This window comes from Dipodomys ordii, unplaced genomic scaffold (genome assembly GCF_000151885.1).
Source record: "Dipodomys ordii isolate 6190 unplaced genomic scaffold, Dord_2.0 Scaffold17, whole genome shotgun sequence".
NCBI lineage: Eukaryota > Metazoa > Chordata > Mammalia > Rodentia > Heteromyidae > Dipodomys > Dipodomys ordii.
This window is the reverse complement of record NW_012267233.1, coordinates 4,293,247-4,310,666: the sequence shown is the minus strand read 5'-3', so window position 1 is coordinate 4,310,666 and position 17,420 is coordinate 4,293,247. Positions and strand designations below refer to the sequence as shown.

Genomic DNA, 17,420 nt, shown 5'->3' with positions numbered 1-17,420 from the left:
CTCAGATCTCAGCCTCCTGAGTAGCTAGGATTATAGGCATAAGCCATCAGCGCATGGCTACATGTTCTTGAAAAAATCTTCATAATTCAACATTGAGTTTAGTCATTTCTCTGTGTAAAAGAGATTTTGCTCAGAATTGCTGCTTTATCTCTGATACTTCATAGAGGTCAGAGCCTAACTTAACTAGTGTGCTCTATAAGGATTGACAAGAAATCCAGAATAATGTCAACTGAATACTATGAAGTAATATCAGAAATGACTTAAATAAAATAGGTTATACATACTCATTTGGCAATATTTATAATGCCACTATTTATTCCTGTTCATTTACCTTTTTGTGTTTATTAGGATTCTGATGACATTGACATTAGACATTCCATTCCACGTGATCTGCTTATCATCATTTTTAGACAGTTTCACAATTTTTCCCAACATTACATTAATATGTGCTAAAGGACATAATATAAGCTAAACTTGGGAGTATTTATGAGTGATCCAACTCATTCTCATTCAAAAAAAGGCCTAATAAATATTAGCTATTCATACTACCTGTCAGACACTGTTCTTAGAGTGTTGTGTTTAAATCATTGTTACTATATTATAATAATGCAAGGAAGTGACTGTATTCGACTAAACTGAAGTATAGGAGAAGTAATTGCCAAAGTCTTTTTTTAAGTATTACAAAATAGATTAAGAAACAGAAAGTATTTTCTCACAGTTCTGGAGATTGAGAGTCTGATATTAAGAGTGCCTACACATGTCCGGACTCATGAGGTGCAGGTGTTTTCTTCTTCATTGGAACAAGCCACATTCTTGCTGTGTTCTCACGTGACAGACAGAGGAAGATGTTTCTGCTACCTTCCTTCCCATGATAGCATGAGAAACTTACCTAATATAAATAGTATATGTGCCCCTAATAGTAATTTGAGAACAAGTTTAATTTATAATACAAAATATACTTATCCTTGTCACATAATAAAAGATGGTAAGGAGCAAACAGTTTTATTCAACTATCACATAATTCAACCTTTAGGCTTAATTATGCATTAGTGAATTTATTACCTCTTAAACTTTGTTGGTAGTTTGCCATGAAACAATATATCATTCATTATATGTGTATAATTAATTAAATCATCATACAAAATTCAATCATTTTATAAAATTCAATTTTCTTTTTTGAATGTGATTTATGTTAGCCACCTAAATATCTTTTGTTAATTCTTCTGAGATGCTTTAATATATTTTTATTTTCATTTCATACTTTTTGTCCTTGGTAAAAATAGAATCATTGAATTGTAAATAGTCTCTTAAAATTGTTATATCTTAAATTAGATGGCTAGTAAAGTTAAATTTATATTTTAAAATTACCAGTGCCTTCAGTCAAAGCTTTAAAATTCTGAATATGGAAATAATGTTACAAGTACACAGTATAAGCTCCTGGGTTTAAGATTAGATTTGTTTCTCACTATATAGCTAATTGGTTTTTAAGAAAAATTTAAAATATAATCACTATTGACAGTATTTAAAGATTTGACTTCAGTTTTGCATGTTAATTATATAGTTTTTGTGTTCCTAATATGCATGACTTCTAATGAAAATTATAAAATAAAACTTTATGAAAACAAGTGTTAAATATTACATCATAATTGTGATCATGTAAATCTATGTGATTGATGTTTTGTTTTTTTTTTTCTTTTGTAGGGCAATTTCTTCCTAACCTGGATTCCACTGTTGGTGAAAACTACTTTGATAAGACCTACCAGATGCTTTACCTTTTGGTTAAAGGAACTATACCCATTGAGATTCATACTGCTACAGTCATATTTGTTTCTTTCCAATTACCTGGTGTAACAGAAGATGACTTTTACATCTCACAGAATCTAGTTCGAAATCTTGCTTTGTTCCTAAAAATACCAAGTGACAAAATCCGTGTCACCAGAATAATAGGAGGAGAGAGTCTGAGAAGGAAGAGATCCATGAGACATACAATAGAAGTAGAGATTGGAGAAGCTCCCACTCAGCTCCTACCCAATGACACCACAGGTATGAGACAAAAGCATGGAATTACCAAGTCTACAGCCATCAATAAACCAACCAAATTTTGGTGAACTAGGCTTCAGGAAATCATACCAACTAAACCGGAATCATGTAATGACCTAGAGGCAGACTCTTTTGTTTTCTTCTCTACTCCTATAGCACCAACTTTGGAATGTTAAAGGAATTTTAGTTTTAACTTGTTTTATGGTGATTAGGAAACAAAAATATTTGATCAAATATAAAAGATCTGAGACAATCTACCTAAAGAGCTTAAGAGCTGATAGATGAGGAAGGAAAACAACCTGTCAGTGAGATGAGGAAATCTGTCAAGAAAACTCTTTTGGTTGCCTTGAGTTGCAATCAGATATCCCATAATGTTCTCTGTCTAAAATCATAATTGATTTTACTTCAGCCTGTGCTTCCTTGGACTTGGGTAATCACTTTGGACTCAACATGACTCAGCTTGATAATTTATTTAATGTAAGCATTGTAATAGATCCATTCTACATATGCAGTTTGTTCATACACTTGTAGAAATAACTAATAAAGCTTGTATGTTAACAAGGTCCAAATTTTATTATACTAGCTACTAGATATCCAGAGAAATTGTAATTTATTTCCTATATGTGACCTAGCTTTCCTTACACACCACTTGTCCAGTTCTACTTTGAGTTCCAAGTACCTCTAACTTATTATCCATATGTTTTCAAAAGCTATAAGACAATCTGAGAGCATGAAACTAAGGACAGGAAAATAATGAAAGACAGATTATTGGTATGTCTTCTAGACATAGACAGAGATTGAGTACAAGAATATCCCTGTGACCTGGCCTGAACTGACTCACAGCAAAATACTGGAAACTGGAAAGAAAAACTGCATGGAGTTGAACCCTTGCTCCCCATTGTCCTGAAAATAGATATTCTCACACAGTATTAAGATATCTGGAAGTTCCTAGATAATCTACAGGACAGTTACTTAAGTAGTAAGGAGATCACCAGGGTGAGGAATAAGAAAGCTTCAGTTAATGCCTTTGGTTTCTAAATGGCAATCAGCAGAAACTAATCCATTTATATGTCACACTGTCAGAAGGAAACTATTAGGCTGGGAAGGTGGCTTAATGGTAAAGTGCTTGCCTAGCATGCATGAAGCCCTGGGTTCAATTCCTCAGTACCACATAAACAGAAAAAGCCAGAAGTGGTGCTGTGAATAGGAACAGTGAAGAGCAGAAAACCAGTGAAGGCAAAGTAATAGTAGTACATAGACCTGAAGCAACTTGGTACTGCTACCCTAGACAATACAAGGCCTTATATTTGTGAAGCCTTCTTGAGAAATATCCCAGAAGGATTCATAGAGAATAAAGAATATGAAAATTTCAGCGTTTATCCTACTGGATAGTCTTAGTCATGGGAAAGAGACCTCTGAAACCAATAAGGCATAAAATTCCCTGGCTGTGCCTTTCCAAGTGTTACTCCTTTTGCCTGAGGGTAGCATCATGGTTTAGCCTTAAAAGCAGCAGCTCACTGATTTCAATTCTTTTTTTTTTTTTCACTGCTTGGGATAATTTATTGCTCAGTTAATGACAAGTTAAGCACTTTTTTTTATTGTGAAAATACCGGACAAAAGCTAATCAAAATATGTAGGATACCAACACTTTATTCTGGCTACAGTTGTTTGTAAATAGTAACTGACTACTCTGTATGGAATGGAGTAGAAAGGACAAGAATGGATATGAACTGCTTAAAAGCTGTTTTAGTAGCCTCTAACTTCAACTCAGATTTTGATAGTGTGGCTGCAGTTAGAAATTGAAAACTGATTAGGTCTGGTATAGCAGGGAAGTACAGTTAAACATCAGCACCAAAGAAATTGATGCAGGGAGGTGTCACTACCTAAGATAAGGAGCACTGATGGGGCCAAAAGTTTAAGAGAAAATCCCAGTCCTTCCATCTAGAAAAAAAGAGAAACAGAAACTACACATAGTATTAAAATTAACCATCAAAACTGCCAACCAAGGCAAGAAACAATTTTGTAGTAACTTAGTAATAGCATTAGCAACTTATTAATGTACAGACTGGTAATTTAATGAATTATTCTTCCTTTTCAAAATTAACATCCTGGGCTGGGAAGATGGCTCAGTGGTAGAGCGCTTGCCTTGCATGCAAAAAGAAAAAAGCCGGAAGTGGCGCTGTGGCTCAAGTGGTAGAGTGCTAGCCTTGAGCTGAAGAGCTAAGGGACAGCACCCAGGCCCAGAGTTCAGGCCCCATGACTGGACCCAAAAAAAAAAATCAAAATTAACATCCTGTTTTGATTTTATTCTTCTCAAAATTTATCAGCATGAACTAATTGCAAAAAAGAGGTTTCAACTATTGAAATAACAACACAATTATACCTAATTGTTTTTAAGAGCAACTCAAAATATAAAATTCAGGTGTGTTAATGGACAACATTGTTTCACACGTACATCAAATAGGCATAAGTAAATAAATTAACAACCTCATAGGCAGAAAAAGGAAAAAAGAAAGAAACCTTTTTTTATCTTGGGCATTTGAAATCATGTTATACAAAGCAACTATTTTACAGTACAATTAAATGCACAAAAATGTTGCTGGGATATTTGCAATTAAATCATTTTTGTGTTGTTAAAATAAAAGGGGCTTTATTGTAATACTTAACAACATATACATTTACTTTTAAATTACCAATTATATTACTTTTAACATTCTGCTGTTGAAAAAATGGTTATAATACAAACAGTTGATAGTGCTGCACAAACAAAAAACATGGAGAAGTATTAAATTCAGAGATCCATTTTCCCAATCTCCCATTCATTTTCCTTATATCTTTTTTCTACTTTTGGGCTTTTTCACTTATTCTATCAAATTTTTTATTTTCCTATATCATACACAGACACAGACATACACACACACAGACATACGTTTTGGGTACAGTTTACAAGTCTTAGAATTCTATAATGGACAGAGAACTACAAATAAAACTGTATCTTAACTGTATTTTCCATGTTCTCTCAAAATTTTATATTCTTAAATCTAAATGTCATGATACTGTTTCTCCATAGGTCACATGCAATTATCTGAACTCCAGGAAACTGCTGCTTCTCTTGGACAAGCTGTAATTTTAGGAAAAATCAGTAGTATTCTTGGATTTAATGTTTCTTCCATGTCTATCACCACTCCTATCCCTCGCCCAAGTGATTCTGGCTGGACTAAGGTAAGAACATTCACCTAGGGAAAAAATTCACTTTAGCTATTTAAAAGATTGTTACTTGTTTCTATTTTAAGGCAGAAATTTAGAAGGCGTGTCTTTCTAATTTATTGTAGACTATATTTTGTGAGATTACCAAAATGATAATAATGTTTTTTGAGTAAACAGTAAGATCATTTGAAATGTGTACTGATTGCACATGTGCTTTGCTTTGGATATTTATACTAATGTGTTGTGGATACTGAACCTTTTTTTTACATTTTTATTTTAATTTCATTATTAAGTAGTTGTATGAAGAGTTAACAATTCTGTAAGTCAGATTGGGTACAATTCATCCTAATCAACATCACCTCTTCTTTTGTTCTCCCTCACTTTTCCCTTCCTCATCCTATGCTCGTCAGATAGTTTGATTTTTATATAATGTACATTGAATATAATAATTACATTTGCTTACCCTTCCCATAGAGCCTTTAATTCACAAGCTAATTCACATTCAGCTTCCAGAAAAAAATCAAAACTATCACTGTTAAGAAAATTTTCTTAAGAGTGACTGACTCCAGCAGCTAGGGTTAAATTGATCTCTCCTTGAATTCTTGAACAATTTTGGGGTGTCATCTGCCCTCTGACTTATTTTTAATGAACAATAAAATACTGCACTTGGCCTGGCTGAGATGAGTTTGCTGTAGAATGTGGTATGCCCTGGGAAACACATTTTCTTCTGTCCATGCCAGGTGACTGCCCAGCCAGTTGAGAGGTCTGCATTTCCTGTCCACCATGTGGCCTTTGTGTCCTCCCTCTTAGTGATCACCCAGCCAGTGGCAGCACACCCAGGACAGCCATTTTCTCAGCAGCCTTCAGTAAAAGCAACAGATTCCAATGTAAGTTTGGACACAACATCTTCCTTTTCGTGAAGGATTGAGGTGTAAATTGTGAATGGAAAGCCATCTGGAATACTGGCAGCCTAGGATTGCATTTTAGAAATCAGACTGTACCTATGCATATTCTCTTCTACTGTTGTGAAAACATTTATATGAAATGAGAGCACTCCTTGACAATATTTATGAACTTTCTGTGTGGAATGAGGGGCTTCTGTAGATTTTAAATTTGTAAGGAGACTTTAAAAAAAATAATTTTAGCATATCTTTTGAGAAGAGCATAAGACAATCCAATTGCTATAATTCTCTATTCTTTTTTGGAGGGTAATTGTATATCAGTTGGGATTACTTCACTTACTTTGAAGGCTATATTAAAAGATGCCAATAATAACCAAGTCAGCGGCCTTAATGGAAATACAACAATTCCATTTAGCAGCTGTTGGGCCAACTATACAGATCTTACTCCTCTTAGAATAGGTGAGTAAACTATTTTATTTCCTCACATATATACCCCATAAGCAAGGAAAATTATAATTTTCTTTTAATGAACAAAATATTCTTACAGAACTTTGGTATATGAATTGTAGAAGTCAGTATGTTAGACCCTGTCTTGTTTCAGAAAATATTGAATCTAACTTATAAAAATATACTTATATACTTACTTGGCAAAAGAAAGAAAAGAAATGATTAAATTAAGACAGATAATTTGAGGATATACATAAAATTGTGTCAACCTGTAGATTCTTTTTTATCCATTTTTATCTACCAAATAGATGCTATATTTATAGTAAGAAAAACTAATATGTGGGCTTTCAAATTCATAAAAAAGAAAGGGTAAGATAGGTTCATATGACTTTACAGCCAAATACATGAGTTAAGAGTTGAGCTAGGTTATAATGAAAGGAGAAAACATAACCATTTTCATGACCCACAGTGCCCATATGATCCTTGGCCAGTTGTTGTGAAGAATTATAACACTCTTTAAGAACACAGGTCCCCTATGAGTTATCATGACATATACCCAACCAACCTGTATGCAGTATGCCTTCAATGTCAATACACTAACTTCAGTTAATTTATATTTCACTGTATGGTTTCTTATATTGACATCCATATGGATGGTAAAATTCCTACTGGAAAAGACTATTCTACTAGGGTTTAAATGGTATCCACAAACATGGATTTCTACTTGTGATGGATTACAAAGTATTTAAAAGAATAAAATTGATAACCTCCTTATACTTTGAAGCAGACCTGTTATTAAAAGGGTATGAAGTAACACTTTCTCACTTCTTATCACTGCTGTCTCTGTCACACACAAACACACACACACACACACACACACACAACTGATGGAAGTAACGATAGAGGGTAAAATAAGGAAAATAAACTTTAAAAATAATCTAAGTTTTAAATAACTAGATGTCAAAACCCAAAATAATTTCCAAGGTTTTCCCTTAGGTTTTTTGTTGTCTCATGACTTGAAAAGTTATATGTTTACTGAGAGGCAAGATCTTAATCTAATACTGATAGAAATCAAATGACAAGGGCTCAACAGTGTGTTTCTAAGCAAGTACCTAAAATGTCCTAATGTTTTTTGATTAAGCTGCATTCTGTTAACAGTCATCTTAAGTGGTGATAAGACTAGAACATGTTTATAGGAAATGAGACACATCACAGAATGTTTCCTTAAGATAAGGTTGCTCACCTCCTCATTAAAGTAGATCCAGTAATATCCTGAACAAAAATCTGAGCTTGTGCCCAAGCTGTTCACCATTTCCGAAAGCAATGGTTCAAAGTAAAGACTGCTTTAGTCCTGAAGCAATAAGAGAGATGGTAGAATTTTATTGTGGTACCAAAATAATAAAAAAGCACTTTACACACAGTTTTTCATTCAAAATTCAACTCTTTGACTTATCAATCCTATAGAGAAGTGTTTCTCATATGCTCCCCTTTTCCTCTTCCTTCCTTCCCCCTTCCTACCTTACTCTCCTTTTTGTCCTTGTCTTCCTCCTTCCATATCCTTTGCTTTCTCTGTTTTCTTCTTCCTCCTTCTTTTCCTTCTCACTTTCTTTCCCTCTACCCTTCATCTCATCAAGAATAGGAGAATGTGAGAAATCTCATTTCTTTGCTTATATTTAAAAAGGACAGCCAAGTACAGACATATTCATTATTTCTAGATCAGTTGGTCCAGTATCGGATTAACCACAGTAAAATTTATTAAAGTATATTGAGAAAATTAACTTTTTTGCAAGTGAATTGGAGATAGGAGTCGTAGACTTTCCTTCCCAAGCTGGCTTCAAACCTCACTCCACACATCTCAGCCTCCTGAGTCACTAGGAATACAAGTGTGGGCCACCTGTCTCTTCCTAGTACCCACCCTCATGGATTATTGCTCTGCAGGAAATTCCCTTGAGATCTGCCCAACAGCAGCTACATCATGCTGCTTCTACACATAACTACTTCATTACGAGCAAACAAGACCATCTGAATAGAAAAAATGTAGATCATGGACTTATTATAAAACAGTACAAACGTGTTCTATGTGAAAACTACTGCTAATGGTAGCAGTAGTACCAGAAGAAATAATGTAGCAGAAAAAGACATTGGTTATATCATATTCAAAAGTATGGGAAGATTTAATGTGTAGATTTAAAAATATGTTAACCAGTCCTTTCTCCTTTATACTCTAAACATAAACATTGGTGTCTCCCTAAGGTGTCTAGCTGGGGTAGGAAGGAAAAAAGGGTCTCAGTTGTGCTGTGAAACTTCCATCTGACTTAAAACCAATGTAGAGGATGGTTAAAGTCATTTAGTCTGAGTGGAGACTATATTTTTAAAACTCTTCTGTTGTTTGAAATATTCAATATTCATCTCTACCTCCACAAAGTAAGGCTGAAGCTTCTCCAGGACTATGTCTGTTAAGCACAAATGAAATAGACATTCAACTCTTACATCTACTTCCCCATTTTCCTGCATTTTGAGCAACTGTCTAAAAAAGATCCCAAGAAGCAGAAAGAGAATCTATCGAGAATTCCCTGTCCATGGTTAGTAAGAAGACATTCTTTTCGCTCGGAGACCTTCTCTATTGTTGTTAGCAGTTAAACTAATTTATTTGACTTGATTGCAAAAACTACTTCATTTGGTATTAGATTCTAATTTGAAATGAAAACCAAATTGGAACTGGAAAATAAGTGAGGAAGTTAACTATTATGTTTTTTTTCTACTAGGAAAAAATTATAAAATTGAATTTCTCCTGGATAACAATATTCGAGTAGAATCCAGAGCTTTCAGTCTAACAGCACAGTCCATCTCTGGTGGTGGTGGTGGCAGCAGCAGCAGCAGTGGCAGCAGCAGCAGCAGCAGCCACAACGAAGCATCAACTGTGCGTCCATCTGTCCACATACTGACCATAGTTATGAGTTGTCTGATGGGAAGAGTTTTGCTCTTGGAAATATTTATGGCCACGGTTTTTATTCTGAACATGATTGCAGGTAAAGATGGCTCATTTTGTGCATAATGTGTTTTCTGAGTAAAGACTGCACAGCATGTATGACTGTCACCACTGATAACACAAAGAGAAAATGTCATCCTCAATGGCAGAGACTTGACAACCTTACAGGAAATGTTCTTCCCATTCTATGTTGGTATGTAAGAATGTAGGGAATGATAAAAACAGCTCATCTCAGGACCTTTATCTGGTTGTGAGAAGTTTGACTGCAGCAAGATCCCAGAACTCAAGTGATGTTACACAGAACCTTGTTTCCTTTTATGTCTTGACTCTAATCTCCTTAGTAGTAATTTTACTCCCAGGTCATCTCTTCTTCCAATCCTCAGAGCAAAAGTACCAAGATCTTCCTGTTTACATTCTATCAGTCCAGTAGTCAATGCAGAATGAACTACTCCCTTTTTCCCACAGGTCCAGCAAAAACAAAATGAAAATAAAAACCCACCAAATCCAGGCTATTGACTTGGTTTCAGACATATCTCTATGTTGTGGCCAAAGCTTGGCCTGGGTTGCATGTATTAAGGTTCTACACATGATGTATGTTTGGGTGTTAGTACCAAATATAACAAACAGAGGTAGCGAGCATTAAGGAAATTAATGGGAAGAGGATTCTTTGTGGGTTACAATGTAGCCTGCTGGATAATTGTAAATATTACTTTATCAGCAACACATGAAAGTTGCTAGTTACATGATATGTCAGTTTTGAGAGGGAGGGAAAAAGCGTGCAAGAAAAGGATATGGTAGGAGCAAAGAAAAATGTGGGAATGAAAAAAGGTAGCTGCAGCCACAAATGCTCAGCACTGATTTTTTTTCTTCTAAGCATACATCTGCTAATATCTCAGTTAATGATAATACCATATTTTCTGAGCAACCTGGTTGCTACATCATTGACTTCTTCCTTTCCTTCAAGCTCCACATCCTCTCCCTCTCTGTGGCATCCACATCCAACCACGTCCTTTGTCCCTCAATTAACTTCTCACTGCTCTACTCTCAATGCTTTTAATCCTCACTTTGTCTGTTATAACAACTTCCTAAATTCCTTGTTTTTAAATTCCCTCTCCTCCAGTCTGTTGTTTACATTATTTCAGAGTTTGCTTTGGAAAGTACAAGGATCTGAAAACCTCAAGTATTCCTCGGCATTGCAAAATACCATCAATACCAAAAGCCTCTAAACCGAGGTTTTATTTTTATGTGGATATTATTCCTGGGATTTGAACTCAAAGCAACTACTGGGGTTTGAACTGCCCTTTAGCTTTTTCACTCAAGGCTGGCATTATACCATTTGAACCACATCTCCATCTCTCACTTTTTGCTAGTTAATTGGAAATAAGAGTTGTAAACCTTCCTTCCAGGCTGACTTCAAACCACAGTACACAGGTCTCAGCTTCCTGAGTAGCTAGGATTACAAGTGTGGGCCACACTTGCCTGGCTAAATCCAGTTATAAAGACTTGTCTCCTTTCTAGACAATTCCACATAATCTTTCCATTTATCTAAAGTTCCTCTACTCTTCAATTTTCAAAACATTCTTCTGGGTCCAACTCAAATTCTACTTCTTAGAGCACATATTCCTTCTTGATTTCCATTCTACAAGATATTTACTTCCCCTATTCTTTGGTCTCTTAATTTATATTTTTATTACAAGGCTTTATGTAGTATATTTGTATTAAACTTATATTCAAAAGTCTTCCTCATTAATTGGTAAATAGAAGATCTGTGCTTTATGCTTTAAGTATTATAGTTACTAAAAGTGATGTTTAATTGATTTTAGCTCTTAAAAGAAGCACAAGGTCTCATATCTGACTTAAGGGAAAATGTTGAGTAGGGGTAGTTTGGACAAATTGTAAAGAGCTTTGATTGGCAGAGTTTGCAATTGATTTAAGCTTTTGATATATTAATGAAATGAAAGCATCACATAATATTTTAAAGTTATAGAAAATTTTGAGGTTTAAGAGTAATTCAGGACAAACAAAAGTACCTGAAGTAATAAAAAGCCATGACTGGATTTTAAATTTAAATATAAAGGAGGTCAGGATATAGAGACACAATAAAGCTAGTTCTAGAAGTAACCAAAATGAAAGAAAAAAAAAAAGAACCTGAAACCAACAACTGAGGCTTCAGGAATAGCCATAAATTGGAAAGAATAAGTCCTGTTTCCCTCATACTGACAGGACGCAGGATCCAGATGTCAAGGGAGAAGCATGGTTTATAGATATCTTGTCTGTCTTCTCACAGCTAAATACATGGGAAAGTTTAAGTTAAGAGATCATAGGTGATGACTAAGACTCAAGTTATTTTTATGTAAGTTCAATTGGGTTCAGAATTTTAATAAAAATTGAGACTAGTTTTTTACATTTTATAACATAAAAAATTGTTCAAAATCATTTTTCTCTTCTGAAGCATTATAGTTGTCCCTTGCCATATCACAGTTCACTTATTGCATCTTCCCTGTATCATACATTTAAAAAATAATATAATGTAATTAGTTAAATAGATAAATGTTGCTAACTGCATATATACTTTGTTTCTTCATTTTCCAAAATTTCCCACTGACTTTAATCCCAGTGACTCCTCACTTTAATGTTTTCCAAACTAAGAAAATTCTACTTTCAAATCACTAGTGAATTATATACTTTATTGTTTTATTCCCCAGGGCCTTTTCCAAATAAAAAGCACGCTGTTCACTTTAGAAGCTTTAAAAACTTTAAAAGCTTTTCTTTACTACTAAGTAAACTACCAGAGATTTAAATGCCAATTAAATAAGCTAGCCAATGCTAGCTTGTTTCGTACCTATGCTTTTGACCTGAAAATACTATACTTTGGAAAGAATCACGAAATTTCACCAAACAAAATGGCAATACTTACAGAAAACTTCCCACAACATGATATAAGCAACACAACTCTACATTTTCCTTAGAGAATTATTACTGATTTTAACATAAAACTGGTAAACTTTTAAATTACTTTTAGGCATTATTTTTCCTGTTTTAACCATAATATGAATATTTTAAAAGTTAAAATTAATGAAATATATTTTAATCATACCATCTTTTATGATGGCTTTTTAAAAGCCTTTGTATTTTTTCATTTTTTTAGGAGACAACTAAAGTGTTCTTCCAAAGAACAGGCGGAAGAAAGATTGCTTATTTGTGAACTACTTTGTTGTGCAGCAAGAAACCTTCTATAGCATCTTCAAGAAAATTTGCTAAAATACTTTTATAACATTTAAAATGTATTAATTACAAAATAAGATTTCATCGAAATACAAGTTTATTTTGATTCCTTATATTTGTACTTTCTTATTTCACTAAAACAAAGCTTCTGAAAATCTCTGATTTGGAAGCAGATATGCCACCTCCAAATTATACCAAGAAATCAGAGAATCCGTTCAGAGCCAAGTGAACTTGTCTAGTTCTCACTTAAATTCTTAATGTCATGTTGGAGGCATTTCAAAAAAATGTATTAGAACATATATTCAAGGGTTGATATCTCTCTACTAATGAAGCTCTGATTTCTAACCATATAAATCATCCTAATTCCTGAGGATTCTGGAGATGAGTGTGTTTTATACCTCTATCAGACTGTTTTTTATTCAGGTCCTGAATACTTCCAGAAATTTCATACAGTCCTAGGTCTGGACCTGCAAATCCTCACTAGTATTATAAGCTTTTTGATGTTGGTAAACAAAATGGGCATTGGAAACAACTCCAAATTTGTTCTTTGCTTGGCCTTTCTTTGCACTGATTACCACCACTAAGTGTGATCTACAACTCTAGCTAAAGAATAGAAACATCTCAAGAAGATAAACTAGAAAATGCAGACAGACAGATTAGTTGATAAATTAATATAAAAATTTACTATAAAACATAGCCTTTAATTAAAAAGTTCTAAAGGTAATGACTCTGGCAGAACAGAGTAGGCAATCATGTCTACTCAGTTAAAAACAGCAATCACAAATTATTTTGTCACAAGTGACACCTATCAAGCATTTGGGGCAGAAGGTATGGTGGCAAGAGTGAAGACTTGTGCACCACAAGATGGTAAGATTTTCACATTAGGGGTTCTGCCTTTCTTAGCACTTGTCCCTGTATGCTCACGAAATGCTTTAGTCCTAATGGATACTTAGTCACTGCCTATTAGATTAGTGAATAATGGAGGTTTGTAAATGAAGCAAGCAGCTGGATGCTATGAAATGATAGTTTCAAGAGAGGAGGATATAGGGAGGGTGTCAACCTCTGTCGAAGAATTCAAGAGACTTGAGATTCTTCTGTGGGTAACAGGAACCAAGATTTAACCAGATATTACGACGGAAGCTAAATTACAAAGGCAAGTACCAAACAAAGGTATCACATTTTTCAAAGTAGGTAGGCTAAAAAAGTTGAAGATTAAAGGAGGATTTTTGAAGAGCAGTTTTTCAGAGATGGTTATGCTGAAGCTATTTTCAAAAGGGAGGGATGACAGAGGCAAGAGCCAAGGACTTCCATGTACCTCATGGGAAACTTAATAGTTGACCCTGAGGTTTGAGGTAAACAATGGGCTGGTGTTTGAGTCATAAGAATAAAATCAAGGAGCAGAAGGCTGGAGTAGCCTGTAGAAGACAAATGTAGGGTTGCACAGTACATCATTCCAGAATACTATCTGGCCAAAGGATGCAGAAGAATGAGCCCATAAACCTACTGAACCTGATGGGGGCTCCGTGTGTGTATGTGTGTGTGTGTGTGAGAGAGAGAGAGAGAGAGACAGACAGACAGAGAGACAAAGACAGACAGAGACAGACAGAGACAGAGACAGAGATCTGGCACTGGGGATACCTTAAGTCTTACGCAAGGGACTGCTTAGAAGGAAGGTAGGTAGACTGCAGGGAAGTAAATTGGAAGAGGGATAGTGATACCTACGAGATACTAAAAAAAGTTCAAGCTATTTGTACGAATGTAACCATTTTAAGCAAACTCCAGGTTAAGGTGTACCTGATAAGTCTTTAAATAACACATGAAAACCTCTTCGTGAGGAAGACTTGCCATGTCAAAGGAGCACTGATGTTCAATCCAATACTACCACTACTTTCAGAGTTCCCTCAGTTCCTGCCCTAGAAAAGGGTGGGACCTCTGGGAAAAAGGCCCAATATGCCTCTATTCCAGACTGAGATTTTAAATCTGGGCAAATCCATGTACTTTCCATTCCATGATACTTCCTGTTAGAAAATTAAATTCCAGGAATTACAATTTTTGCATCTAAGAAACAAATTCCTTACTTGGGTTCTGGAAGATACACAAACACTTTACATATTAGAATACTGTTAAAACCACAAATTTGATGCTATCTGTAGTCTTTTCTTTCCTGAATTTTTAATTTAGTCTACTGGAGACTTTGGGTCAAAATTTCTCTCTAAATGCTTAATAAAGATATTTTCTAATACAAAGCATATAACAGTAGATGCAATTTCTAAAACAATGTTCTTAGCCACAGACATGTTTAAAAGTTACTGATTTAATTGCTTTTAGTCTCTGGTTGTCTGCCTTTTAAAGAACCCTTCTAGCATTATCAATAGTATATACTCATAATAATTATTATGCCAGATAAATTGCAATTTAACAACTACTTTTCTAAATTCCTAAATTCTGAAGAATCCATGCACAAGATGGCTTCAGTATTCATATGTTATCCATTTATGTTCCTAAATTACTTGCCTTTCAATAGTTTAATATTGCTTTCTTAGAAATGTAAATATAAATTCTGAAAATACTGAGGGACTATTTTACTTCTCAACAGATTATTAAAATCCCATGTTGTATTAGTACACATACATACACACACACACACTCACTTCCCTCCACAGTTCCTGACTCATACCTCTGAAAGATAAGCAATATACAACTTTTTCATTCCAAACGCAGATTACAGAACATTAATCTTCACCATCTTTCTCTGACCTACCTTCTCTAATAAATGATAGATCCTGACCTCTTATCTCAAATGGGGTTCTGTCCCATATTTGGGAGGAGGAAGGCTGCAAAGATAGGCCATGGAAAGTCTAAAGAGATAGGCCTCACTGGATTCCCTTCTCCACTGCATTGGTATAAGCATTAGTCTCCCTAAAAACCCAAATGGTCAGAGTTCAGAAAACTTGAGTAAATGTGCTGAGGTTCCTGGGTAGTACAACCACAGAGAAAGTGTCCTTTCCTCCATACTTTGGTCCCACAAATGACTTTGCGATATCTTTTGTCTATTGTAATATCTGTGACCTTTGTAGTATCTTTCACAATAATCTAGCAAAAATAAGTGTTTGGCAAGGTAACCAACCATCACAGAGGCCAAAGCACAGGTTAAAAACAATCTGTATCATAAAGCTTGCAAATGGCTTCTAAAGGGGATGGAGCAGAGGATAACCAAGCTCTTAATCTGTGAGCTGAAGCAGTCTGCAGGTAGATAGTATTAAAAATGAGAAATGAATTGCATTAGAAGACATCAGTTGGGATCTGATGCACAACCGTTTGCTTGCCTAGTGTAAACAAAAACACTGTACATGTGGTACAGAATGATATCTGTGTTATATATGCAGTAAGAGAACTGGGTTTGAGGGTTTGACTTTTTTTTCCCTACTCAGAACTTTTCTATCTAGGATCTGAAGGAATTGGTAAATATATTGTTCTCATTTTGTTTAATATAAGGAACAGAGAATAAGCAGGTAATGTCTTCCTATTTTTCTCATAACAAGAAAATGTTTATAACTTGTGCTATAGTGTCTAATCTTTCTTAAAATGTTCCAGCACATGATTATTGCAGTGAGTTCTAGATGGTCCATCTGCTTTTGCCTCTTTTTCTTTTGATTCAAGATGGAGTCTTGCAAAATAGCCCATGATGGCCTGTACCACCATTCCCAGCCTCTTCTTTTTATCCATAAAGTACTTAAATATTCTCACTACTACTACTAACAATACCAATGAAAACTGACCATATGCTTATTAACTGCTCTCAATGAAGCTGAGTATTCTACATGACTCTCTTTATAATAGCCCTGTAACCTTATCATTCTTTTTCTAGATGAGGAAATTTGAAACTTAAAAGAAAGAAAAGCCGGTGCTGGTGGCTCATGCCTGTAATCCTAGCTACTCAGGAGGTTGAGATCTGAGGATCATGATTCAAAGTCAGCCCCAGTAGGAAAGTCCATTAGACTCTAATCTCCAATAAACAACCAGAAAACCAAAAGTGGCACTGTGGTTTAAGTGGTAGAGTGTTCCCCTTGAGCTGAAGAGCCTCCTGAGCAGCTAGGATTATAGGCATGAGCCACCAGCTCACCAGCTGAGGGTATTACTCTTTAACTCTTGTATCTCCTGGGTTACTGTGTTTTCTGAGATGGCAAAGTTTGAAAGGAACAAGAGAACCAAGAATTAATCTTTCCTTATAGAGGTGGAGAGGTAGACAGGCAGGAAAAGAGCTTAACATAAAACACACACTTCGAAATGATTACCCATACCAGCTTAGACAAACGTTTAAGCATGGATTTGAAGCTATTGGTGTTTGGTTAGGGAAACCTATCTGAAGCAGTAGAAGGGTAGCCTCCTTTCTTCATTTTCCCAGTGGGCATACTCTGCTCCCTCATGCTGGCTCCAATTGTCATAGAGTGTCTGTTGGAGTGAAAGAAATTCCAGCACTGTGTCAGACCATAAAGGAAAAGTCTATTGGGGGGCTTACAGTAAGTTTTTACATCTTTGCGCCATATGACTAGCTATAACCTTCTTGCTATCTATCACATGCCTTAATATTTTACTTATGGTTCAACAAT

The 17,420-nt window shown here is 35.1% G+C and overlaps 1 protein-coding gene across 1 annotated transcript in view; it reads left to right on the top strand.

Annotated features, from left to right (window-relative positions):
• The window catches only part of Pkhd1l1 (polycystic kidney and hepatic disease 1 (autosomal recessive)-like 1), a 153,502-nt gene extending 140,619 nt beyond the window's left edge, over positions 1-12,883 (top strand). Inside the window, exons 73-78 of the mRNA XM_013012469.1 lie at positions 1,702-2,043; positions 5,111-5,262; positions 5,988-6,134; positions 6,455-6,608; positions 9,362-9,625; positions 12,734-12,883. Coding sequence (XP_012867923.1) covers positions 1,702-2,043; positions 5,111-5,262; positions 5,988-6,134; positions 6,455-6,608; positions 9,362-9,625; positions 12,734-12,744 — 1,070 coding nt within the window. The 3' untranslated portion in view covers positions 12,745-12,883. The remainder of the gene's footprint in view (positions 1-1,701; positions 2,044-5,110; positions 5,263-5,987; positions 6,135-6,454; positions 6,609-9,361; positions 9,626-12,733) is intronic.
• Positions 12,884-17,420: the final 4,537 nt, after the last annotated feature.